Genomic DNA, 27,645 nt, shown 5'->3' with positions numbered 1-27,645 from the left:
ATTGCATCATGTTCAGTAAGAAAAGGACCAATATATAGCTCTTTCCGCACATGCAGTCGTAGCCGTGCAATAAAGTGCACCGCCCGCCAGCCCGCTGATAAATGCGCATGCGGCATACTTGGCAAATGTTACATGTAACATTACTCCTGAAGATACCCCGTGGAGGGGTGAAACACGTGTTGAGTGATTTAGCGGTCGTAGTTGTGTAATTCGCAATGTTTACCGCAAAATAACGCCTGATTCCATTAAAACATCGTGTTTATTACTGAAAAACTCACTATTCCTTAAACGTAACTTACAATTAATATTCACATTTATGTACAGTCTTGTTTAATAAATAAGTTCTAACAACGACGTTGACTATTATTCTACATTTGTGCAGTTTTCGTTTCTCAGCAACGCCTTTACATTTTCTGGTAATTCTTCGACCATTATAAGATCTTTATATGAGGCTGGAAAAGGCACGTAGTGGTCCCAGGCCTTTACATTTTGGTACAACGTGTTCCCCGGGCATTCAGTATTTCGTACTTGCCTAAAAAAGTAAGCATGGATTTGAATAATATTGAAATTGATATAATGAACTGTGCTCCTAACTACAATAAGATGAATAGAAAACAATGTAATAAAAACAATAAATTGATTAACATTGAACATTGTAAATAAGGACAAAATAGTATGAGGAAAAAGCATATCAAGATTAAATACAGTGATGAAGGCAAATAATACGTTTCGTGTCGAAATGACATGATTACTATTTTTTACTGCAAAATTATATCAACTTGGTAGTTGAAGATTTTATAAACACTATATTTTTTTAGAATAGAGATACAATTTCTTACAATATTTTCACAAAGGCTAAATTTGTGCTCTCCTATTGCTATTTGTTTTTTTAAATTAGGCACGCCGAAAGTAAAACATAATATACGTTTACATAATTATCATCTAAAATTACAAAAACGTATAAATGATTGCTATCGGAAGCTTACACAGCCCTGGTCATAATTATACAGGCGTTTGACAAAATGTAAATAAATAATATAGCGAAAGCCCTCCACTAATAATAATATTATGTAAGGTAATATAACATTTTAAACTTAAATTACAGTAATCTTTGAGAAAATTATGTATATTATATAAATTATTGTGGGAGGATAGCACTTTCGGTTTCTAAATATGTCCAACTCCGCTATTTCTGCAATTAATTGATCGTATGTGTTACACATTAATGTAATCGGACTTTTAGTCCGAGGTTGATTTTGAACCGTTGGGATAGTAAAAATTATGCTATTAGATGACGGGGCACGATATAGAACACATATATGAATATCCTCTGGTATATACGATGATACATAAGGTTTACTTTTAAAATTATGTGAAGGAATATAAGATTAAAAATATTAATTTGTGAATTGTATAAGTATATAAAAAATATGTACAAACCTGTGGCCCACTAATTTATATTCGGGTTTAATATAACCTAGTTCAACGCCCGCTGCTATCAGAGACTTAGCTGTTTTAATTTGTTGAGGCGGTGGCAATGAATCTGAAAAAAGTTATTATATGAATTAAAATATCGTTAAGATTATGCTTTAAGTATTAATAGCATTATCATAATGATATCGGATATAAGACGGACACAGCTGAACATACGCCTCCCCCATAGATTCCAAATAAAAGCGGTAAGAAGTAGTCAGCATCTAGCGTCTACTGCCAACCTAAATTTTTGTTTACCATGTCGGTGTACATCTTACACTGCGCTTGACAATCTGCGGTCTCTAAACCACAACATGAAAGCTAAGATAGGCGCGAAAGGAGAGAGGTATCTTCGAATATTCTTTGGAAGTTCTCTTGGCCTACTACCAACCAGCAATGCAATTAAAAATTATGTAGATTAGGTGGAAAACTCACTGGACCAATCGCCGATCAAGCATATTCCAATGCTTACAGTATTGAAATGCAGAGCGTGTGCACCTAGTATATTCCAACCGCGACCTTCGTAAGCGACGCCATCACTACCCACCGCAAAGCTGAAAGAAAATGAAAGAAATAATTTAACTAAACGCCTTAATCTTATTTTGAACGTATATATAATATATTTGGACGCATGACGCAACGGTGTCAGGTAATTGCGTTCATATAAATGTTTCAAGACATATGAAAGTTACATTCGAATATACGATATTAAAATCATTTAACAATTGGTTTCCAAAATGATATTGGCGCTATTTATTTACAGTTCTTTAGTTTTTTTATAAATGATATTACGAAAACAAGTACTGAACCTTGCTTTAACGCTTGTTACAAATACTCACTTGTGTTTATTAACATTTGTCGTTCTTAAGTTTTATATGTTCTTCATACAAGTAATTAATCAATCCATAAACATTATATTAAAAGAATGCTTGGCTCAAATAGTTACTCGCAGCAATTATGAAAAGATGTTGGTAAATCGCCCATTACATTATTTATTTGATTGGATTAGTAAGCGAACGTTCCGGGAAGTAACAGCGTAATGCGTAAGGGCTTTCAAGATAGAACATTAGATTGGGCGGTCTCAGAAAACACGTTCATTCAAATGTATCAGAGAAGTTTGTACCCGGAGTAGGCAACTTAAAAAAAAAAAACTTTTTACCGAAACTTTGATTATTGCCTGCATTTTTACGAGTCACCAAAAAAATTAAAAAGATGTGTCAGAATCCTCTACTGTTAGTGAGAAATTGCATCTACAATAAAAAAATCTGCATGTTTTAAAAACATTTATTTTTTCTCCCTTAGTACTTCGTACTTTCATCAATAGTCATTGGTTATTTGTAAAAACGTACATAGATAGCATTTAGTTAAAGAATGACAAATAAAAAGTTTTTTAGTTTCGACAATAAAGTTGTTGGTAGACCTCCTTATTACATAAATCAGATGACAATGATATCTGGTTAAAGGGGTAATGCTCATTTAAACACAGCGACGGGAGACGTTCTTAATAATTAATAGAAAATCATTGCTCTCAGCACATGACTTAACTTTTATCGGTTGAAACAATAATAAAAAAAAAACTGTGAATAAATAAGGAGAAAATCAATTAAATGGTATTATAAAGTTTTAGGTAAGTGATTGTTCTATAAGTTATACATACTCACGAAAGCAATAAAGCCGAAGACTGGCTAGATATCGCAGTAGTTATTGTAGTAAATAGATAACGGTTTATTTTAACTAACTGCTGAACTTTACCGTTTAACATAACTGCATGGTCATAAATTATGTTAATAGTTTAATTTTATAGCACAGTTTTAATCACTTTTCAGACACAGACCTTATTTTAAGGCTTATATTTTTATACCGTTTACTGAAGGAACATATGTATGCATGTGTTTAAATAAATGTAAATATTTATTTCCCTCTTTGAGTAATTATCTATTTATCACAATCTAAAATATTTAGTTAAATGTATACTTGGATTACTGTATACTGTGCTAACTCTATGTAAGCGCATTTACCAAACTGTATAATATACGTTGTAAATCAACCTCACATCGTCATCACCTGCTAATAGAGTTTGAGGTCTATGTCACATTGATTATGAAGAGAAGTATACATTGCAGTCAAACACGTGTTTCAGGAAAGAGATAATGTATGCATCTCATAATTTCCGATTTAAATTTAGAATCTCTCTAAATTTTTAAACCTTTTCTTTAAAGCGGATGGAAGCACACTGGGTTCCTACTACCTAATTGATCATTCTGATGTCAAATTTCATTAAGTAAACTACGATTAAAACCCCTATTATATAATTAATGAAAGAACAGATACATTTTAGCGTATTTGCTTAACATCCGACCTTAACCGCTTCCGTTTAAGTTAATTTACTATTGATTAAACGAGGCGACCTTCTTTTTTTCCTTGTTATGCGCGTTCATTTCCTTAAGAGTTTTTTTTTATTTATTACGTGATGTGATTTTTTTAATTCTAATTCTATTAATCTCTTGTATTTATTTAAGTGTACTTATTAAATAACTTTCAAAGTTTTAACTGTATTAGTTATACGAAAAATTTCAGTTTTATATACCGTTTAGTACTAAGTTTTAAAACGAAACTAGAATTGACAAATCAAAATTGACTTAATATTTAAAAATAACAAGTTGTTATCGTTTTGTTGCTGCCTCCATTCATGGAAACCAATAAAACAACGAGACGACAGTTAATAATGTGATGATTTTAGTGTATATTGCAATGCGCTGAATCCGTTAAAGTTAACTATAACAATTTTTCGTATACTTTACATAAACGACATCGTAGATTGCTTGCATGCAAGTTCCCATACGTGGCCTGGTATGAACTTGAATTGACGACCTGGCTAGCGGAGATTTCCTTTTTGAACGATGTTTAAAGAAAAAGTTTCTAGAACGTCTGTTTTTCGTACAGCGTTGGACTTTCGGTGTTTCTTTTCGGCATGATTGTTAAGCCAACTATATTGTGAACTAATGATATACAAACAATAGAATTTCTCCTGCAATGATAGTAAACATTACCAGAAAGCAAAGCATAATATATACAGGGTTATTGGTTAGTAGTGCCCATTATCTGTCATATTATTTGATACACCCCATCGAAAAATTAATAGTTTCAGAACATAATGATAATATAGTAAGAGATTTTTTTTAAATTGGAAATATTGCATATTAAAATTGATTACTGTTCGCTATCGGTTTCTACAAAAATAACTGTCAAAAGTTATTGCACTGTCGCAGTACAATAGGATTTCAGAATAATTACTTTATAGTGTTATTAGAAATAGGTCTATAAGCTTTAAAACTATGCCGACAAATGAGCTATCGCTCTACATTCATTCCTTTAAAGCTATTACATGTATAACCAATCATCTTGTATTCTTAACACTGATATTTGCAATCATCATCACCATAGATCATCTACTGTTGGCAACGCCCATAGATTTCCAATAAGACATGTTGGAACGAGTGTGTAGCGTTTTCCGACGACCTTAATGTTTGTAACAGCTAGTAGTAAATAATTACGATTTAAAAAATTTTAGATTGCACGAGATAATTACTTTTTTATCGTGACCACCTCGCTTAATTGTGAGTACCAACTTAAAAAAATAAAACCACTAAGTCGGCAGACATCGTTCTCTTTTTGTAAAAAAGTCGAAGTTTTATATATTTTTTAATGACATACCGAGTTATCAATAAGAAAATATTTTAGGCAAAGGGACCTAGTACATTTATATTGTTTGCTTAGCTTAAAATACATTGATTTGAAGGTATTTACTTATATTATTTGTTAATGTAAGATATAATAAGAGTACAAAAATCGGGAACCGTTAGTCAGCTATGTACGCAGTATAGCTTAATTCGTACTGCAGTATTGCTTTTGCAGTAAAGGACCAAACTTATTGTATTTTTGTATTAAACGTTACCATTCGCAAACCGTAATTAAAATGAGGGATTTGGGTATAAAGTACATAAGAATTTGATTAAATTTATAAATGGATAAAAATATTGACGCATGCATATAATTTTAGCCGACGTACTAAGGTTGAATGAGGCCAAGTACGCAGAAAATGATTCCTTTCATTTGATTGAAAATGGATGATATATTAGAGTATACATATTTAAAATCGTATTTTTTATTGCTTTAAGTTAACAAATTACACCTTTATTTGTTAAGTTATAACAAATGCAGATTGTAGTGGAATTAGTAGAATGAAACGGTAAAAGTTTACTTGGAGATGGAGGTGGGATGTTGATGATGATGTCCCAACAGTGAGTGGCGGCATGTTTTAAGAACCTCCTAAATGCAGTGGTTCTGTTTCGAGATCACTAAAAAATTCGTCGCTGTAAGTGATATATGTAAGGTGATCCTGCCTCCATGCAAATTTATGTTAAAAGTATTTGGTTTTGTTTGAGTATTTTATTTACGTTGCAGATGACCTCGTCTTAGAAGTTTCGGACGAAGTGTGAATGACACTCGACTGACATTCGGACATTCACAACTACAAAAAATTTAGTTTTTTGTTTAAAGATGTTAACGTTATTATTAACCTAATAAACATGTATTAGTTTCAATTTTACTAAACCTTGTTTCAAGAGAGAAGTTCACGAAGTGATTATTATATGAAATGTAATCAAGAATGTGTCAAGAATGTAATCATATATGAATTATGAATTGTGTTCGTTGCAAATTATCAACGCATTATTTCTTATGTAAAATATATACATATTCGGGCTTTTAATAATTCTCGAAGTATTGTTTTTTGTGAACGTAAGTTATTGTTATCCTATTGGCATTTATGAAAGTTTTAGGGCTCTGTCTGCGTCAGTTCAGGTCGCTACATAGTACCGAATTTGGTTCTATTTCGGCTCGGCCGCTAGTTATCAGCGCTGTTTGTATCATTGTATACGTTACCAATTATATTATTCTTATCGGTTCTATTTGTGCTTCATAGTAGGCGAAAAGTTAGTTTAATGTCCTTGTCCTATGCCTTATCTAGCTGTGATTAGTCAACGTATCACGTTGTTATTTAAACCGCTGTATTTTTCCATTATGAATTTGTTTCTAGAATATTTCTAGAACCTGGTCGCTGTACAGGTTTTGAATAAGAACCCAAAATTTATAAACAATGTTTTGCACTGAAGGTCAAAATATCACTTCGTTTTTTATATAATATTTTTCGATACGAAAACGAAGTTCTTTTCTTTTTTTAAAAAACAAATTAGGTAATAACTGGTATAAGAATAAGGTTATGCATATTCACATAATTTTTTAAAAATAAATATTACCCATATGAAAACACCAAGAATAAAAATATATTTTTTTTACTGATAATAATTATTTATGCCTATATTTTACCAGAAACCGGCTTCTAATAAATACATTGGTGAGGCACCACCGCAGCAACAATATTTACGGCCAAACAATATTTTAATACAGTTTTTTCTTTCATATTAATATCACAGAGGATGATCTACAATGACCACTTGCGTTTGAAATCTCTATAGCTAAAATAATAGCTGGACTAAGAGAGACATCATGTCAAGTATGAAAGTGAAGAACTGATATGGAGTTACGTGGGTTTATTTCATTGCAATCCTGTATAACATCGCGCTGTGCAAAAGTTTATTTTACTTTCGAATTAGCGCAGCATATTTATAGCATTTTCAATTGGCATTGGAAACTTCACTGGGTATAAGGTGGTAGAATGCTGAATGCCACTCTTTCTATTAACCAAGACTAAGCAGTTCTCTAAGGATCGTAATATATTTCTACGAATAGGGAGGCCGCTAAACACAAAGGTCCCTAGAATGGATACTCTTCTATGGGCAAAATTCCTTTGAGAGAGGACCTCTGCTTGAACTGTCACTTAAGGCAGTCAGAATTCCGGTTCAAAGAAACTCACAAAGGCGTAAGGCAAACCATAAAGCTCGATGAATTATTTTCGGATTGTTTCGTGATATTCTTTCCGAATTCATCTTCTTTTTTTTCTCATATTTATACTTACTACTGTTATCATGTTTATACTTATATATCTATACTTATACATACTCATACTTATTTTTCTCGTCATTTAGTGGTATCGAAAACGCTTTATACCATTGGATTTAATCTATCTATTCAATATTTTATAATTATCTACCTATAAATTGACTCAATGATATCTCTAGATCCATAAAGCTTAGAAACTTGAAATGGTTTTGGAATATTCCTTTCACCAATTAGGGGTCAACTTTTACGGAATTACATCCGCAAGGGGGGATTAAGAGGGAATCCATTAAGTTCGCGAAATGGACGGGAGACAACAAGAGTTTATAAAAATTAAAAAGTATATGTAATTTATTACATATTTAAACTCATAACTTAAATAAAAACGGATAAATTTGAAAAGAGATACGGTCCTTAAGTTAAGCGCTTTTAATTCTACCAGGAAATTTATTTAAAAAGTCTATATAATCATTACTACTACAGGTAAGGACATTATAGCAATTGTCATTGAACTGCACATACTCTAATTTACATGTATAGAAACGGAAGTAAATTCTAAAATAACCAACTGTATCACGGCGAATTTTAATGAACCGCACACTATAACATCTACTTGAATCAAAACCGTCATAAAAAGACTTAAAAATATATTAATACAAATCGACAAATGCGAATTATTGTTTAATAATGCTATGAAACAATATGACTTAAGAAGGTTGTTTAATTAAAGTAGATTTTCAAAACTTACTGGTATCCGATATCCCACCATCCTCTACCGTCCATATGAAAGTCTTGCATACTTCGCATAGCATTCTTGCACTGTGCGCTTTCATAGCAGGCTGGTGGTATATATGAGTGATGAATCACAACGTAAGGAACAGGAGCTTGAAGAGGAAGTCTCTGTTTTGGTTTCCGCGCTCCCCATTTGGACCTCGGTACGAAAGGGAAGTCATACGTCGGCACTTCGTTTTCTGAGGGTTCTGAAATCATTCTTAATACGTTGGATTACATTTATTATTGACATAAAATTGAGTATACTACCTGATCAGATGATAAATAACTCAGTCTCAGTCAAGTAAAAAAATGTGTCTTAAATTACAACGTTTGAAACATTAAAATAGCTTGAAGGCGAACATATTAATCTGGTATGCTATCTTTTACTAAGTCATTTACAGTGAAGTAACCAGTACATAGATGCTCTGACAGTTTTTTTTAATCTAGTAATTTCAGATATATATATATATATATATATATATATATATATATATATATATATATATATATATATATATATATATATATATATATATATATATATATATATATATATATATATATATATATATATATATATATTATATATTTACTAACTCGATAAAGTCCACTCTCAGATATAAAGACCCTTGTTACTATTTCTCGATATATTTTATTTGTTAATAATTTTAGTAAATATCATAGTTAATAGTACTAAAAACTTATCCCTGTAAAATTTTAAAATATTTTTTCCTGCAATATAGTTAAATCGTGATTATCAGCTCTGGCGTTTACGTAAATTGTGTAATAAGATATCGGCGGTATTGAATATCAACATAATCTGCAGCGACAACAAAATATAAATCCAATAATCTGTGCAAAATAGAGCTGGTATTTCACTTTACTTGTAAGCTGTAATTATTATATACGCTATAGTACATTTTTTAATAAAATATATGTACATCCCTAATCTCATTTTCATTCTTCTTCTCAATCCGATACTTTCGACTATTTTTCGTTGATTTCTTTTCGGTTTAATAACTTCGTCACGCTAGCCTATCCCGTGTCTATCAACCCTTTTTTTCTAAAAGTCATAATTGTTTTTGTATACTATACAAGTCGTTAATGACTAAAAGAACTTTGAACAAAGTTTTAATGTTTTCATCAAAATTACTTTCTTTAACACATATAACAGATAATTTTTAAAAAGATGATAATAATTAATGAACACTAAGTACATAGTGGCAAAGATATCTGTATAGAAATAGAGCTCTTACCTGGCAAAAGAGCCGGCACACCGACGGTGATGCCAATGATCCCTAGTATCACAACAACAAACGCGAACATCGCGTAGACTTTCAATGTTTTGACTGTGGAAACAAAAACAGGTTGAGGAAACATCCACAAATGTTGCGTGAATAGTGCAAAAATATCGATTCAGCTGTTACATAATCTTATCGATATTTTTTATCACATATATGTGTAAAACTAAACATTCGCCGCTTCTAGTTACTTCCATAGATTAAAAACAACAAAAAAAATAACCGTTAGAAAAAAATCAGGCTTATTAAATCATTCTACAAAGTGAATAAACTAGTTATTTTTTATGACACAAAGATTCTATTCTTTATTTATTTTAATCAATTTATCCATTACTTTTTTTAAATTTAAGCTTCACAGTTTAATTTATTTGTTATTGTTTTATTTAACAATACATAAAAAATACAATAAATAATGTCATAAATTGACGAGGCCGTTAAAAATTATCTAGTCATGACGCATTTCAGACATACTTTTAATTAAAAATAATAGTGATACATTTTTTATTTAAAATAATAATGTCGTTGGCGGTTATTGCTTTTAGTGTCCTTCTTAATTAGCGAAATAATTAAATGATACATTTAAATTAACTAAAAAAACAACAAATAAAGTTCAAACTCATGTTAAATAGTGTTTTACAATTATTTTATTGGTTCCTTTTATATTTGTATATTCCTATTTATATGTCATGAAGTTTTTTACTACATGCCGAGCAGGACATTCACCTGATGCATAATCATAAAGAATATGCGGTGAACATGATAATGTGATTTTATGTAGCCAATGAGAACAACTACAAATTTTAAGATTTGATCTTATCTCAATGTCAATTGTCTTGGCTTAATATGTGCATATCATCACGATCTATATTATTAAACTCATTTGAAGTTTAATGTTAACATCGTCGTCGTTATTTCAGCCCATAGGTGACCACTGCTAGGCGTAGACCTCTTCCAAAGTTGTCTATGGAGGGATATAACATAATCGCCACGCTTAGCAAATGGGTTAGCGATCACAGTGTGGTATATCCACTGGAAACTTGTTTGTGAGCAGTGAGCAATTGTATATAAAACATCATCCCAGGAATCGATCCCACGACCTAAGATCACAAGTCTCTGTCTTCTATTGCTTGGCTAACACTGTTGATCAAGTTTAATGTACTTATTAGTATCTATAAAATAATAACAATAACTACATTCTTCTAAAAAAGTATGTATTGGACTACTTTAACTTAAGTTTTTAAAATTTTTTAATATATTTTGGTTTGTAATGCGACGGGTCGGAATGAAACTAGGTATTCAATATATAAGTGAACAAGAATATTTTTTTTCTAAATTTCATAAGTATTTATTTTCTTTCAACATTCTTTTAAATTCAAAGTAATATTCCGATATTTATTTAGCACGCATTTCGATTGACAGTATCCCGCGGAATTCTTTTAGTTTAATATTTATTATAACGAAACAAATAATAGTATTTTTGATGAAACTATTGTCAGTCTTTAAACAGCTAAATTGTTCGGATTAATAATAAAGAACATAAAAACCAATTTAAAAATTCATATGAATATGTAGAATAAACGAACTTAATTTTTATATAGTATAAAAATGTATAAGATATAAAATATATGTAATCTATTTATTTAAACTGTAACAAGATTAATACTCACTAAGACGATTATTTTTCAGTTTCTTTCTGTACTCTAGTTTCTCTTCGCCGTAAATAAATAATATCAAAAATACTGTCGCCAACAAAACTATTATGATTAATATTATACGGATTTAACACCTTCGGAAGGAGCTTTTCAGATGTTACTTTCGCGGCGGCTGCGTTGGAACTATTTAAATTACTGCTCTTACATCTCTATATAATTCTTTATATAGTCAGTTAGGACAGAGGTTATTCCCCGGTCGAGTGAGAATTGATCGAGTCGAAAACGGTGTTATAAATCGGACTTAAACGCGAAGTTTTATTAGGAAACTACGTACTTCATTTTTTGCTGTATAATTCTTGCGTGTATTTTTATATTGTTATTGATATAAAATTCCACTTTAACGATTCAGACCAACTTGATGAAAATCGTTAAAATTACAATCGAAAACTTTTTTAACTATTATATGTATGTCAATAAGATATGATATAATTTACCAATTAAATTTACAAAAACTTACATATGAATTTTGTATTACATACAGACCAAGCTTCTAATATATATATAGTTATAATGACAGTGAAAACAAAATTCAAATGTTTGGTCTCATTCGTTTATGAAGAAATTAATAAAGCGTACTAATAAAAAGAAGTATTTATTTAATATATGATTTAGGTCACATATAGCTTGTATAATATATAAAAACAATTTTACATAAGCCATCGGTTAACTTATCGCTAATTATAATTACGTATCATCACATCAGCCGATAGACGCCCACTGCTGGACCTTCCCCAAGGATCTCCGTCGGTCGCATAGTGGGGGGATCTACCCACGCCACGTCTATCGGTTCGTGGTCGCTACTTAAGAATCTTTGAACTCAATATAAACTACTCGCATACTGCTACTTCTTAATACTTTGAAGGTCTATAAAAATAGCAGATCCAATAATATAACTACTAGATTAAAATAAAAGTATAATTAATGTGTCTCTTTGGATATTAATTGTTTGTAAAAGATTAGATAAAATATGCAAAGTAAGGTGGTATCAATTTTTTTATATATTAGTAGTATCGTTACTAAATATTGGCCTCCCCCATAGATTTCCCATAGGACCGGTTAGAAGCAGCATCTTTCAAAGACCTTAACATGGTCCGTTGTCCACCTCTTAGATGGAGGTTCTATGCATCGCTTGCAAATCCAATCTACACTCCAGAGCCTTAGAGGAAATTAGTTCTACCTATTATGTGGCCTGCCTAACTTCATTTTAACCTTTCAATCTGTTGAGCTATGTTTGCTTTAGATCTTTTTGCGAACGACCACAGTGTTGTAAATTATTGATGGTCAAGAACTCACATTGGTCGTAGTCTTTCGTCTTAAAGCACTTTTCTTCTCGTCTAACATTACTCATGTCAGAGGAGATGAAGTTGCTCAAAAGTTTCTCAGCTAAGTTGTATACGACGATTGAACTACATAAAATTTTAAAATTTTGTAACTTATGACCAAAATTTTGTTATAAAATATTTAGAATTAATAGCAACTTGCTAAGATATTATAATAGATAATTGATAGAGTCGATGTTTGTTAAAAGTACTTAATTTAAGTGTTCTTTTATCCTTATTGTGAAGGTTCTTTCACATTATGGTAAAAAGTAATTCACATTATTTACCAGTGCGATGATTCATTAATATAGTTGACCGCTACTCGATACTATTTCTTTCTACACGTTTGTACTTTCGCGCAAACGTTTATACTGAATAACGATGTCAAGAACGTCGTGTGAACGTGTCCTATATGGCAAAACGGTTAAAAACAATCATATTTTCTATCATTGATTTATTTTAAATATTTTTTTTTTTGGAGAAATAAACAATGAGATAAGCTCCAATAATAAATATTACACATCAGTATTGTATCGATTGAGTGCAGAGTTTAGGGAAAGACGACCCTTCGAGTAAAAAAATCAGTCGATAACAATGATGGTTTAATTGAATAAATTATGTACTGAATTGTTTACTTATCCAGTGTACGCTCTAAATTTGCCCCATGCGACTCCCGGGTTTTGAAAAGATGCGATAACGAAAAAAACTTTTAAAAAAATGAAAAATTTCTTGCCGAAAATAATTCAAAAGCAATGTCAAAATGTTTTACATTGAAGGTTATCGAAGGGTTAAAGTGAAATTTGTGAAAACAAAATTTGTTTATTTGAAACAAAAACTTTTTGTGTAATATGCTATTAATTAAATTCTTCTTGCTGGGTTATACCGCTGCCTCTTTCAATCATTTCAACATTGTTATGTTGGTGTATAACCAATAAAATTACCGAGCCCCTGAAATATCTTTTCTGAAAGCTTGACTAAGTGCTGAGCACGATTTTGTCGCCCCAGCAATGCGTTATATTACATTGATTTTCATGAAACGCTTTAATTAATGCACTTTTATAGAGGCTCAGTCTCTAAAGGAGAGGCAGAGTGAGAAATAAAGAGAGAGAAAGAGAGAGTCACACGGGCTCAGTCTAACGATGATGTTTAATCATTTTAAAAGGTGCCAGAAAACATTCACTTTACAACTACCACAAACAATACCATCTGTGTAGAGATTTGAAGGTTTCTAATTTTAGAATCTCCTAGATTGGTGTTAGGATTACTCTTTAATGAATTTGAACTAAAGGCTAATCCACTTTTTATCAGCTTAGACAAAAAACAATCAGGTACAGGCACATTTAAGATATAAATTTGTCTGTAATAACGTGACAAATCTTTATTTTATAGCCAATTTTTTTTAACATAAATCTTCTAAAAAGTAAGATCTTTTTTATTTATTTACTCTTTGTTTAGATACGGCAAAATTCATAACAAATCTATTAACATGATCATTACAGCAACGCGACGTCGGAGGTTATTACTATATATAATTGTCTTCGTGCCATTTGATGTCTTACTTATGTCTTTGAGTGTGAACGTAATAGCTGGCCGTCAATCACTGTTTTTGTAAACCTTTGAAACGCTTAGAACGTTCCAGTGGAAAATTTTCATAAATTTAATGACAAACATTATAAAGATTTTGTATAGTTACGTTTGCAGAATAGGTTTGTTTTGTATTTTTAATTTGTTTGGACATCATGCAGTATGCATCCAAGATTAAAAATGAAAAATTTAAAATACGCCATCATGCGCATCACCGAGTATACACAGGTTAACATTGTGAGATTTCGTTTTTATACTGTTAATCCCGTTAAATCCCCGGTCAAAATGATCGCCAAACTTGGAGTTCTTGCGAAATTTTAAGATTGGAGCAGCTTTTGACTGGCTTATTGTGTGAAAATTTAGATATAGGTTTTCGTTTTAAATTTATGCATTTCTCTAGGTAAGCGTTCCCTTAAATTTCCAATAAGACCGACAGGTAGCGGTCATCGACTTTACCGGGTCGTCTGAAGATACAGGCCTTATTAATAGACGTTTTAGTCTACACTTGCAGGTCTGTGGTCCAGAACTATAAGGCAATTTATTTTGTGCGCTATGTGGCATGTTAAATACTACAACAATTTGCCAAGCCGCTTGGCTGTTTCCGTTACATTCATTCGTCTACGGACCTCTTCACTTCAACTTTGTTTTCGTAGAGAAATCCTGGGCTTAGCCCTCTTTATGGCTCGTTGAGTCGCTGTGAATTTATTTGAGAACAATCTTATGTAACTGTTTGTTACCCGAAAGTAAAAAATGAGACCTATGCCTTTCAGTAGAGGTTTGTGGGCCATAACTAATAATAAAAAGAATAAGGAATTACTGAAACTTATTAATATTATTAAAACGCAAACTAGTGATTAAACTTTATTAATAGACAAATAATTACCGATGCATTATTGCTTGTTTATTTATATTCCTCTTAACACGGAACTAAGGATGTAATACGTATGGCACATCTCTCTCTTAATATTCTCTTCCCTAACTCGGGATTGAGACAGAATGTTACTATAATTGTATCAAATTTTACAAAGTAACACGAAAAAACTAAATAAATAAGATTATAATATGCTAATATACACATTGAAACTTAACATTTAGTCACATAGTTTATTCTCCGACAGTTTAGATGCAAAAAGATATAGTCTTTTTTGCAGTAATATATTTTGTAATATCGATCCAACTAAATTAATAATACTTCGTAATGTTCAAACAGGTTTTTATACAAGTGTCACCGCTTAAGATATAATTAACTATAACACATATCTAATCATTCATAGGTAAATAAATATAAATGTTAATACTTAATGGACAAGAATAGCGACTTAGGAATCTTAACAAACTTAAGGTAAAAAATCTACAATATAAGGAAGAGTGATTTGAAATACCTAAGCATATAAGTATGGATAATTAAAAATATTAGTCTTCTAATATTATTTTCCTTTGAGTAAGTAATAATAAGTAATAAACAAATAAATAGGTAAATAAGGAAAAAAATTACTAACGTTGATCTAGTTACTAAGAATATGAAACTGAAAATCATTAAAATAAAATGAAAATGCAGACGTTTTCATAATTATTTAAAAGAAGACTGTGTGGACTGCCAAATTGTCATCGACACAAAAGTAGATTATTTAATTTGTAAAAGTAAATTTTGATGGTTTCTTTTATCTTTCGATCACATTGTAAACCACCTTTAAACTTAATAATCAACTTTAGTAAAACTTTTTAGAGTTTATTACGTCTTAGTTTGAACACTAGTGGACATTTAAGTGCCGACGATGACAATCTGAAATTATCGCTACGAATCTAATTATATATAGCGCTATTTTGTTATTATCCAATAAGTCAATGGTAATTATAGACAAGCGTAAAATAAATAAAGCAACGATTTTATTATTGTTGAACAGATTAAAACTTAGAAATTAAATAAGTATACATTATATTATATAAGTAAGGATTGTAGCTAATAATATGTTTTTTACAATGTATATTCTGATTTCTAGTCCGTGGTGAAGTTCGTGACTTCTGTTGTGAAATGGTCCCATGTTGAAATTATATTTAAGAGAGCAGTCCCAGGACATTCGGTGGCCATAATCTGACTGTGGCCAACTAGTTTGTATGTAGGACTGAGAGATCCATTCTTCACTCCAACAGAAATAAGTTTCTTAGTTGATTTCAACATTGCTTTAGGTGGTGTGGCTTCTGTAAAATATTTCTTAATTTAAAGTTTTACATAAACAACATTTAATTTCGCTGTAACAAAATCAATGACTAAAATGGAGACTAATTATTATACAAGAATAGTGTTAGCAAAAAATATATAATGACAAGAAGTTTTATTATCAAAATGATTTTCAAAAAAAGATTTAAAAGCTTTACGTACCTCTCCAATCGCCGATCAAACATATTCCAATACTAAAGTTGTTAGCGCGCCCCGCGTGAATACCCAAGGTGTCCCAACCCCGACCCTCGAACACTCCGCCGTTGCTTCCAACACAAAAACTAAACAACAGAATAAATCACTTATAAACAACCATTATTTTTTTAATCGACAACATAACAACCATAGCAAACTAATGTAAAAAATGTAAGACAATTAATTAATAAAAATCTTGAATGAATTAGCGGTTGAATGTTAAATCCGGCACTGAAGATAATAATTATGTATTTAGTGCGGTTTTTCCCGTAATGCTTACAATTTAATATTATTTTATATCAACTTTAAAATTTATGATCCTTATTTATATTGACATGTGATTTTGAGTTGTTAAATAGAAGCATCCTAAAGCTTATAAAGCAACAGTAAATTTCACTATAGAGCGTCCTAAACAGCTGTACCACGCCTTATGTATGCGCGCGGTGAGACGTGGGAGAGTATCTACCGCCCTGATTCGTCAGCCCCCTTGTGGTTTTTTTTCCTCGCTCCCACCTCTACTACTCTCACCCGTACTGCATTGTCGGTAGCACTATAAAATCTTAAATAAACTTCTTCGGTACTTTACCCAAAGTAAAATTTTAATTATGTCCCAAAATCTACAACATTAATAATCATGTAACAAAAAAAATGATGAAGATCTATTTGGAATTAATCGACTTATTAATCCTTCTCATGGTCGAATAATTTATTTCGTCCTTATAATATTGTTTAATAAACATGTGATTCAAGTACAAAATTCCTGTGATATTCACTACGATAATCCACTAATATTATTTATAAGAATGCTCCTGAGCTAACTGTAACTAAGTGAAAAATTATAAACGAAAATTTGTTAGCAATAATGAAAGTTATTTTATAATTTTAAATAATAATCACTTTATCATTATTTTAATCTTAATACGACTGATTAGCTTAAGAGATTAAAATTACTTAGTTCATTCATGATATAGGAATACAACCGAGCGAATTTTTATAAGCGCCCAAAGTATTTCTTATCAGTGATCCTTACTAATACATTGTGACATTTATGTCATTAACTGTCATTATATTATTTATTACCTTTTTATTATTAATTGTTGTATAATTTATCTCAGGGATTCCCCGCGGCAGAGGACTTTTTTGTGTTTTATTACGTGGACTAAGGCATTGATCATAGATCGCCAATCCGAATAATATTATGGGCAAAGTTTATAGAAAAGGTTTTTTGCATTTTTAGTAGTCTTTTACAGATATAAATGTTTTTTTTATATTTATGGATCAAGGTATTTTCGTACATGGGAGACAGTAATATATTTTGGAATGTTAAAACACATGATAAATTATTTAATGTTTTAAAGTAATAAGTTTCCTATGTCAAGTTATAAACACTATAATTAATTGCAGATCTTGTAGTTAATAAGTCAATTTATATATAAGGTAATACGACATTGTCGATTTCTGTACATTATTTACAAACAGATAAGGACCATCTATTTCCAAGTCCATTGTATTATCATGATAACGAAATAATATTTGTGATTAGATTCATTAAAGACCCTATGCATAGAGTTTATTTGCATATTATCACATTATTAAATTAATTTCTTTATTTGCATTTGCAAATTCCTTACATAATGTATAAATATTTCTACTGTATTTTAGGAGCTTCTTGCTTATAATAAATAGCTTTTTAAAAATAACAAATTATAAGTTGTCACTAGATTTATTAAAGGCCATATGTAATCTAAAGTTTATTTGCTTATTTTAATGTTTTTGTTAATGCCAACATTGTACACATTTGGTGCTCAGTGTAAATATGATTGTCCCAAATATTTCAAGAATTGAATTGAGTTTCATCTTAAAATCTCGATTTGGTTAGGTTTAGGTATAGGTTTCTGAAGAGCATATTAGTTGTGATACCGTATATAGCAAAATAATTGTTATGTTAATTAAACGTACTATGTGAGAGAGAGAGACATTTTTGTTGAAATATGATTTTAGTCGCTAATTTTGTGGTGGATGTAACAAGAACATATTAAGAATATTATATTGCACATTGTTATGTGCGAAAACTCATTTTCTTTCTCAACTCATCAAATTTCGTTCGGTAGGAAGAAGAATCTGATTGGTGAAGGTCAATGCGTTACAAGGTCTCCTTAAACCTGTTACACAGGTCATCAGGCTCGACATCAGCACCTGGGCCCGCTTTCTACCATATGATGGACCCGGCACCTCCACGACGAACCCATGGAATATTAAGAAGTTGCATACGATCACAAATTGTGCCTTTAAACAGCTTATTTTTGCAAACGTGAGGAAATAAGAGATAATGTTTATTAAAACCTTACCAGCATTTCGGCATACTGTATATGTGTCTGATCGTTTAATCCGGTAAATTTGTTACCGGATCGGCTAGCGCAGCTTAAAACGTTCACCAACAAGGTGGGCAGATTACTTAATTCAGGTCGTAATTTAATCAGGACATTTCCAACAGGTCTTATTGCTAATCTATCACAAGGCATATATCCAGCAGCAGAGGTTCTACGGCTGAAACGATGATGATGATGAAAAATTCAACTGTAAAAAATAACAACTTACTGATATCCAATATCGCCCCATCCCAAACTGTTGTGATAATTCTGCATAGATTTCATGGCGCTGAAGCACTGCTCCGTGGTGTTGCAAGCGGCCGGCAGGTACGTGTGGTGGATGACAACGTATGGCACCGGTTTCGTAATGGGTCGGACCAACGTCGCCTCTTCCGCACCCCAATCTTTCCGCGTGAAGAATTTGTAGGAATGCTTCGAATCTAGATTAAACAAGGAAATTGCTATAAAACTAAAAAAAGCGGACTCCAAATATATTTTTTTTAACAAAAAAATAGGCTTGTGAATAAAAGAAACTACTTTGATTTAAATGTATTCAGAAAATAGAGCACACAATTATAGACAAACCTTTTCTGTATAATTATAAAAAAATGAGAAATTCACATATTGGCAACTTTTTATTTGCGCCCGGCTAGTAGAAAATAACAAAAATATATAATACCGCTTTTATAGAATACATAAACATTGTGTATTTTTATTTACTACTTATAAAGGGGATAACTGACGCATGATAACTGATAAATGGTATCCTATCGATGTTTGAAATTATTAACCTTTTCACCTCTCACCGATTTATCGACCTTTGGGCTCATACGCTACATACGTATATATTATACATACAATTGTTAGACATACTCATTAAATTATTCACTGTGGTATATTTGATTTTCTAGAAGTTAATTTGTTAGACAAAATATATAACTTTAAAGATGCATACATTGTTTATTAAAAATTACGTAAATATTGAAATTATACGTAATTTTTAATTAACCATGTATGCATCTTTAAATTTGGACTTCACTTATAGACACGATAATCGAGGTTAATTTTTTTTTAAAGTAGGTTTCAAAAATTTGAAAATTTGAAATCATTTAGAAAATTTTTTTTTATTGATATATTTAAATAAAATATTAATTAGTGTCACTGTACAGTGACTTTGATAAATTATTAAAAAAAACAAAATTGTACAAACCAGAAAAAGTCGCATGAAGGAAAGTAATTGAAGTAAACAATGAAACTGTTTCACACGAAAATGTATAAACTTACCGTGTGTTTTTAATTTAGGATATCCGTTCACCAGGCAAACGTAAACATTTAACACAAATAAGATAGTAATGGCACAAAATTTATAAGCCATTATTTAATTCGATGTATGTCAGAAATAACTCAAGGAGGAATTGTTACCAGACCAGACCTGAACATGAAGTGGTTTGCGTCTGCGCTAAAAATGTTATTTTATAGCCAACGTTTAGTGGCGGTACTTTCCCATTTGAAACGTAGTGCTGGACGATAAACAATTCCTACCGAAAGCCGATTAACTACACGTGGGCAAGCTCAATTCTTAGTACAAAACATGAGTACCTATTACATCACAATTATGTTAAATCAGTTTATAGCTTTTAATGATCAAAAACGTATCTTGAAATAAGATTTCACTACAATCTTTAGTTTGTACCATTTCTTATTTCCTCCACAAGCAGTTGTTACATTAAATTGCACATTTTGCTTTAAAAATTTTCATATTATAAACTATATGTACAATCCAATACATAGTAATGAACAGGTATTTACTTGTTAACAAGTACAGCTTCATATATCTATGTATTAACACAGTAGATCCATAAAAATAACTAATTAATCACGGTACTATCCATCCGTTAAAATATTCGCAAATCATGTATGTATCAATAAAACTTGTTTTCTTGAGATGGATTGAATAAAATATATTTTGCTTTTACAAAGTATTATGACATTTTCTAGCCGTGTTATTTTTTTGTTGTATACACATACCTAGAGTTAAATGTGTATGGCCGATTTGTATAAAATTGATTTTTAATTTGTTGATTGTGGTATGCCCTGTACAACGTGACCCAAATGCAATTCTACTTTTGTGAGTGAGTCGAGGTTAATAACGTGTACATTATTTAGTTGTAAGCTATTTAAATTAATATGAAAATAGATAAAGCATTACGTATTATTTGCAGGAAGGGAAAATGGTTGTTTAAAGGAAGTCTCGTGACATCGTTGTCACGATTGCGCTTCTACATGTTCTTTATAAATTGGTATTTATTTTATTTTATTAACATAAAATACTTAACGTTTGTAATATGAATGCGTCACAAAGGTTATCTGTCAACCGTACATGCTACACGAGTAGGCAGGCTATCTTTAACTAATAACTACTCATTACATTAATCACTGTATTTATCACACGTTTTCATCAAGTAACATTTTTTTGTTCATGGAAAATTACTTCAAGTAAAGTACTGTCAGTAAGAAGAAAATATTTAAGTTCGTCTTAAACTGAAGCTTCGTAGTTCTGTACGTAAAATACACAAACTTCTAACCCTATCACTGGTAGGGAGTGATCAATAGAATTTAACAACTAAAACAAGAATTGTATATGTTACTTATTTGTTACCTTATTTGTACATTTCACACACATTAAATGAGTACATTACTATAACAAAACAATTTGACAAAAACTACCGTTGGATAGATTGGAAAACATTTGTTTTTTAATAGACAGATTATACGAAAAAAGAAAGATGTAATAGTGTATAAAGAATAAAGATGTAGCCACTAGTGTAAAATGACGTAACCATGTACAATTAATATTATAATACATATATCAAATATCATAACACCTAAAAACATACAAAAATAAATATTCCAAAAGTATTACTGAAGAAAAAAAAAATTCAAACCTCTGACATTGACTTTAAAATTTTAAAGAGATTGGGCTCTTTTTATCGACACAAATAAATCGTTTCAATGACGCAATAAGCGACTTGCTGACAAATTATGTGAAATACATAATTGTCAATTAATCTGAGAAACACCATATGACTGAGAAAAAAGTGATGAAATGGACATAGGAGTAACTCGGAGAAAGAAAAGTTGCAAACGTTTGGAAAATATATTCTCTTCAAAGTAAGACATTTTTGACGTTCTTTGAATGTGAACTAAATTTGGTCCAGAAGCGTAAATTATACTTTATAAATAATTTCATAAATAAGCACTAATACAAATGTAGAAAGTTCATGTAAATTATTTTATGTTTAACTCGAAATATTTTAATATAACTTATTTCATTATGTTTTCCTTTGTCACTAGCCTCTTGATGTTTTACTAATATCAAGACCGGCACAGTAGAAAATCTGAGAAAACCTTAGATTAAGGCATTGTGGTAGCTGTATTAACATGGAATTGATTACTGAAAGATATGTGCGGTCTGTCTTAATGTCGAACAAAACTACACATTTATAGTTAATATTATATTTTTTATCTCCTCTATTTTATTCTCTGTGTCGTAGTACACATCTCAATATCTTTTGACAGTAGTAATGTTGAAATTGTATTGTATTGGAGAGAGCTTTTCCTATGTCGCTAACACATCATTACCAAGTTGGATTTATAAAGGTTTGACTATTATTAGAACCTTATCCTTCCCCTTCAGAACTGCCCTGGTCCTGACATGTTTCGTTAATGGAGGGTTATTTATTTGTTGTGGGTGCAAGCTTGGCGCAACCTCTCCTTTTTTCTGCAAAGTATGCGAAGGAACCACCCTTAAAAATAAAAGAAAATATGAAGAAAAAACTGGTTTGACTATAGCCTTTATCTTTTTCGTACATTCTTGCTATAGTTAATCCATTTATCACCAGTAACTAATCATTTAGGAAATGCTTTGATTCGCGAGCAAGAATACGATTTGATACGTTTTTCGGTAAAGTCTAGTAACACATTATATTTACTTAAAAAAACAACAGAAAAATGGCGAAGACTTAGTTTTATTTGACTATTTTGATTGTCATAAATTTTTCAAAATATAACAGGGTAATATATGTAATATGGTAATAATATGAAAAATAAATGATAAATTATAAACAGTTACAAAATAAATAATCTAACATAAATTAGTAATCAATTGTTATTTTTCGAATAAGCGAATTTAGAACAACAGCAACTTACTTATTGAAAACTAGGTTTTATGATAGTAAATCGCCTGGCATGATCTCATGTAAGTGCAATTTATGTTATTCAAATATCACTTTAAGGAAAAGGTCGAGAGGAAATCGACATGACCTAGGACTAAAAAAACAAAATTTATGTAACCTACATTACATCACCCTGGAGTCGCTAGGCCAGATTGTAGCTAGAATAACAACGTAAAAAATAACAACATAAAATTATCTTCGTCTACATAATTATTAACGATCAACCAAAATCTAAATAAATTGTTCAATAATATAATGTCATTATATTACTTTATTAATTATTAACTTTACTTTCAAACATCCAGATCATTTGTGTAGGAGTGAGCATTGGTAGCCCAACAGCAAAATTCTAAGACTTGCAATCCTAAGGCGCGAGTTCGATTCTTCAGATACAATCCTATATAGTTCACAATTTGCACATTAGTTATATCGCCTTATATTGACTTGTATTAGTCAGTACACATTGTTACCGAAAAAAAGAATGCCCGCATAAAGTGAAAAGGCCACGTACATAGCAAATTGCTACACGATCTGGTTTACTTTTCATAAAAAGGGGAAGAGAAAGCAGATCTTTCTCGAGCTACATGCAGCCTTAAAGTAGAAATCTTCTGTAAATTTCAGTGAGTGTAGATTTTTACGTAATCTGTTTTCATCTTGGGTATGCAAAAAAAATTCCCCTCAGCAAAAAGATAAGGTTGTGCGGGCCGTATTTAAGCCGTTAATTGAAGAGGAAACTACATTGCCGGTTCGTAATGGATAGTGTCGATCGATATGTGGATCATCTTATCTCTTTTTTGCAGTCAGGATGGAGTCAAAGGAGATGAAAACGTCATAGTAGCAAAACGTCGCTCTTACTCTACCACTCCTAAACGTAGAATGCATTGACAACGGCGATGCGGCTACGAGAAATGAGAATCTTTTTCGACGGAATTATGGTAAAGACATCGCAGGAGTATACTGACAAAGTCTTTGGTTTTATTAAAAAGCTAGTTTTCACAATCCACGAAGGCTTAGAAATCAGAATACAACCCATTCGGCCGCAAACACATAAACGGCCGTGTCGAGCGCAATAAATGCTGACATTTTTCTCCACATGAAGACAAGAACTAGGCGCAATTGTTGTTCCACATTTCTTCAAAGCTTTAATAAAGAAAACACGGCGTTGACGACGCAAGAGAACGCATCACATGCGTGCCGACAATATTTTATTATTTACTTTATTATATATATTAACATATATTTACGAGTTTATAAAACCTTTAATTTTTATTTACATAAATCAGGCCTCAATATCTTCTTTCGCTGGCGATACTATAATTACTGAGCAAAATTCTCGTTAGCGTTTCATCTCAAGGTGATGAATTCCTTACTCCTCTGATCTTATACCGGTATAAAACTAGACTCAAATTTAGCTCTTCTCTTAACAGAGACTTTCAAATTAAAGCTATTTAGATTTTCAATCTTGTTCTTATCGGGAAAGAATCCACAACAAACATTCTCTGGTTTTTCTGAGGTTATATACACAGCATCTTTATAACAATTCATTCGCAATCTTTAATATTACTAAAAATTCCTGTATTGTAATACAGTGCTCAAATTAAGGGTCGTTTGGCCCCCAAAAAATTCAGTCGGGTTTTTTGTTTTTAATACATGAATAAACCAATTTACTGCCTATCGTTTTTAATTACTTAATAATCTATAACGTTCCGATTTAAATATTGATTTTGATTGACCTGACATTGAATATTTCAATTAAATATTAAACAAAACGTGTTTTAGATACACGTCATTGTATTAATTTTCCTATAAATAATCGAGTCCATATCTTAATTACAGCAACGAATGTATCATATATGTATTATTTTACTTGAAATATTGAAAAGAAATTTTAAAAATTTATCATAAATATTCTGGTACCAGCGACACTGCAACCCACATTATTGCACCAGACGGACCCTCCCGATTATATCATTCTTCAAGTAATAAATTTGCACACTCCTTTGAAGTCTATTTCTAACCTTCTGTTTTTAATGAGACATCAAAGTTAAGAGGTTTTGCTAAAAGATATTACAATCAAAACCTCTTCATATGCCATAGTTTGCCGATTTTCAGTGCGATATACATTTGGTAAAACTTAATCGTATACCACACGTTAAAGACGTGATGGTAGTGGCCCAGTACTACCTTCACGTCCTAGTAACTAAATATATTTTTTTAAATATGAGACAATTTATACAAGTCTTTGAATTGTATTTTATCTGCATATAGTATGTATTGTTTTAAAGGAAGTAGAAATTTTAGATTAGATATTTTTTATTTTATTGATTCTTTAGGATTACACATTTTTTTCTAGATGCAGTTTACTTTCAACCGGTTGGAAATCTTTGGGAAACCTTCATCAGTGGAAAACCATAATAATAATGGTGATGAATGTTTATAAATATGTTACGTCATTTAGAAGTTCAAGCACGACCTAATAAGCAAATACTTCTTCAGTTCCTATTAGATGTATTTTTGACAGATAAACCACAAGAGATTGTTCAATTAGTCCTTGTCGTCACAACACTTGAACAAACTTGTAGATAAGATAAAATTTATGTGATTAATCTTCTTAGCATTAGCAGCTTTGTTTATAAATGTTACGACGATTGTCGAGTCACTCACTACAGTCGATGCTCTAACTTGAAGTATTCGAACGTTTTAAAGCCTATAAAAATTACCATATATATTTAAGTAATTAATCATATACTCTGATGATTATATTTAATACACTTTTTCTAATACAAGCCCCCTGAGTAATAATAATTAGATATTTTTTTATAACACAAAAACCTCGCACTCAAATGTTCTTAAAGGTTTTTGATAGACATTATTAAATAAATTATTTAATTGCATAGCATTAATGTAAGTAACATCGTGATTGGTTCATTTATTGACGCCTTAGAACAACTTCCCGCCTTCACAGCAACTCCTATTGGTCCAAGATACCGCCGTGTTGCTTGTCTGTAAATATTCTAAGATAGGTAAAATGTGAATATAGAATAATGAAAGCGCACAAAAATTTCTATATATTACTGAACAAATTAATGACATTGTCTTTAGCTTAGGCTATGCTCTCATGTCAACGTTTATTTTTTATTTTATCTTTCATTCCTTTATCTGTTTTCATTACGGTTATAAAAATGACAAAATTATTAATATCCATTATTTCTGGAGTCCATGCTTATATGTAATAAAACGTGGAACCTTATTATCAGCAAACTTACAGCCTACCTATTTAAGTTTTAATATTTATTATTAGTTTCATCTGTAACCTTTACTAAAATTATAATATAAAAAACTTTATTTTGTAATAAAAAATTAAACTTTATTAACGCACCTCGTATATAGAATTAACTATGGCTTATACCATTAATTTTCATTGGCTAAATTAATTTTTTTCAATTATACAGCGGCTTTGCGATTATAATTATCAATTTCTCATAACGATTGAGAGTGCTCAAGGAGAGTGTACATCCGTAGCAAGGACCGATTGCGGATGGCGGTTATAGCAAATCGTAATATAATTTTCATCGTTATGCGTAGCAATGTTATATATTCATTCAGATAGAGACTAAATAAACTACCACTGAATTATTTCAAATCATCATAATCATTTCTATCGTAGTATGATCCACTAATTAACAAAGGCCTCCTTCAAAGATTTTCAAAAGAACCAGTTGAAAGTTGTCCAATGTCTTTCAACGACCTTAACCTAGTATGTCCATACACTGGGTAGGTCCCCTACTATGCTATACGCTTGCCGGTCCGTGCTCTTCACTTCAAAATCTAAAGGCCTGTTATTACGCTATGAAGCCGGTGAACTGACACTTAAATTGCCAGTCCGTTGGGTTAACTAAGTTACATTCGTCTTTCTACTGATAAGGATCTTCCCATTCACGAATCTCGTGGGGGAATACCCATAGCCCGCTCCATAATGCGTTGACCGACAGTGGGATTCCCAATGAGGTCCGAAATCTTCGACCACGTTTTTACTTTCACTGCTTCCACACGTTGCACTGCGGCCGCTGAATCGGTGATTTACAGCGACGGCAGCCGCACTGGGGATAAGGTGGGTACGGCGTTCTGTGTCATGCAGAACGCCGCACGGTTTTACTGCAAAAAAACTCATGTTGGGCAACTTGTGAACTGTACACCAGGCAAAGCTGCTGGCTTTGGGGGAAGCGACAGGACACTAAGCGACTTAAAGACATAAAGAAACGAACTGTAATAGACTATTAAATCTGTACAGGACCAGGCCTAAGAATATTAATAAAATAAAAAAGAGGAACTAAAGAAAAACGTGAAATTTAAAATAAATGCATAATGTATAAGAAAGAAAAAGACAAAAATAAAGTAATGGAGAAAATGTAATACTTGTAAAATTCGTATGAACGGAAAAAATAAT

The 27,645-nt window shown here is 31.2% G+C and overlaps 2 protein-coding genes across 3 annotated transcripts; both read right to left on the bottom strand.

Moving 5' to 3' along the window:
- Nucleotides 1-289: 289 nt before the first annotated feature.
- Nucleotides 290-11,390, bottom strand: LOC137923996 (peptidoglycan-recognition protein LB-like). Of its 2 annotated transcripts, XM_068767284.1 has the most exons (6): nt 11,234-11,390; nt 9,522-9,614; nt 8,240-8,471; nt 1,909-2,027; nt 1,441-1,543; nt 290-532 (listed from the first exon to the last, which is right to left on the bottom strand). In XM_068767284.1, exons 2-6 carry the CDS (start codon nt 9,589-9,591, stop codon nt 364-366), a joined length of 693 nt encoding a protein of 230 aa, XP_068623385.1. In that variant the 5' UTR covers nt 9,592-9,614; nt 11,234-11,390; the 3' UTR covers nt 290-363. The 2 variants fall into 2 exon arrangements, with proteins under 2 accessions (XP_068623385.1, XP_068623386.1); XM_068767285.1 differs by lacking the exon at nt 11,234-11,390 and having other exon boundaries at nt 8,240-8,482; nt 9,522-9,600.
- A 4,656-nt stretch (nt 11,391-16,046) lies between these two features.
- Nucleotides 16,047-20,399, bottom strand: LOC137924031 (peptidoglycan-recognition protein LB-like). The gene is made up of 4 exons (XM_068767331.1): nt 20,248-20,399; nt 19,193-19,403; nt 16,562-16,680; nt 16,047-16,380 (listed from the first exon to the last, which is right to left on the bottom strand). The coding sequence occupies exons 1-4, from the start codon at nt 20,336-20,338 to the stop codon at nt 16,178-16,180; spliced, it is 624 nt and encodes a 207-aa protein (XP_068623432.1). The 5' UTR covers nt 20,339-20,399; the 3' UTR covers nt 16,047-16,177.
- Between the last annotated feature and the right edge of the window lie 7,246 nt (nt 20,400-27,645).

The sequence above is a fragment of the Battus philenor genome, unplaced genomic scaffold (assembly GCF_028537555.1).
Source record: "Battus philenor isolate CCGP_79_NKW_IND1 unplaced genomic scaffold, ilBatPhil1.0.hap1 SCAF_23, whole genome shotgun sequence".
Taxonomy (NCBI): Eukaryota; Metazoa; Arthropoda; class Insecta; order Lepidoptera; family Papilionidae; genus Battus; species Battus philenor.
This window is presented reverse-complemented; position numbering and strand designations above follow the sequence as displayed.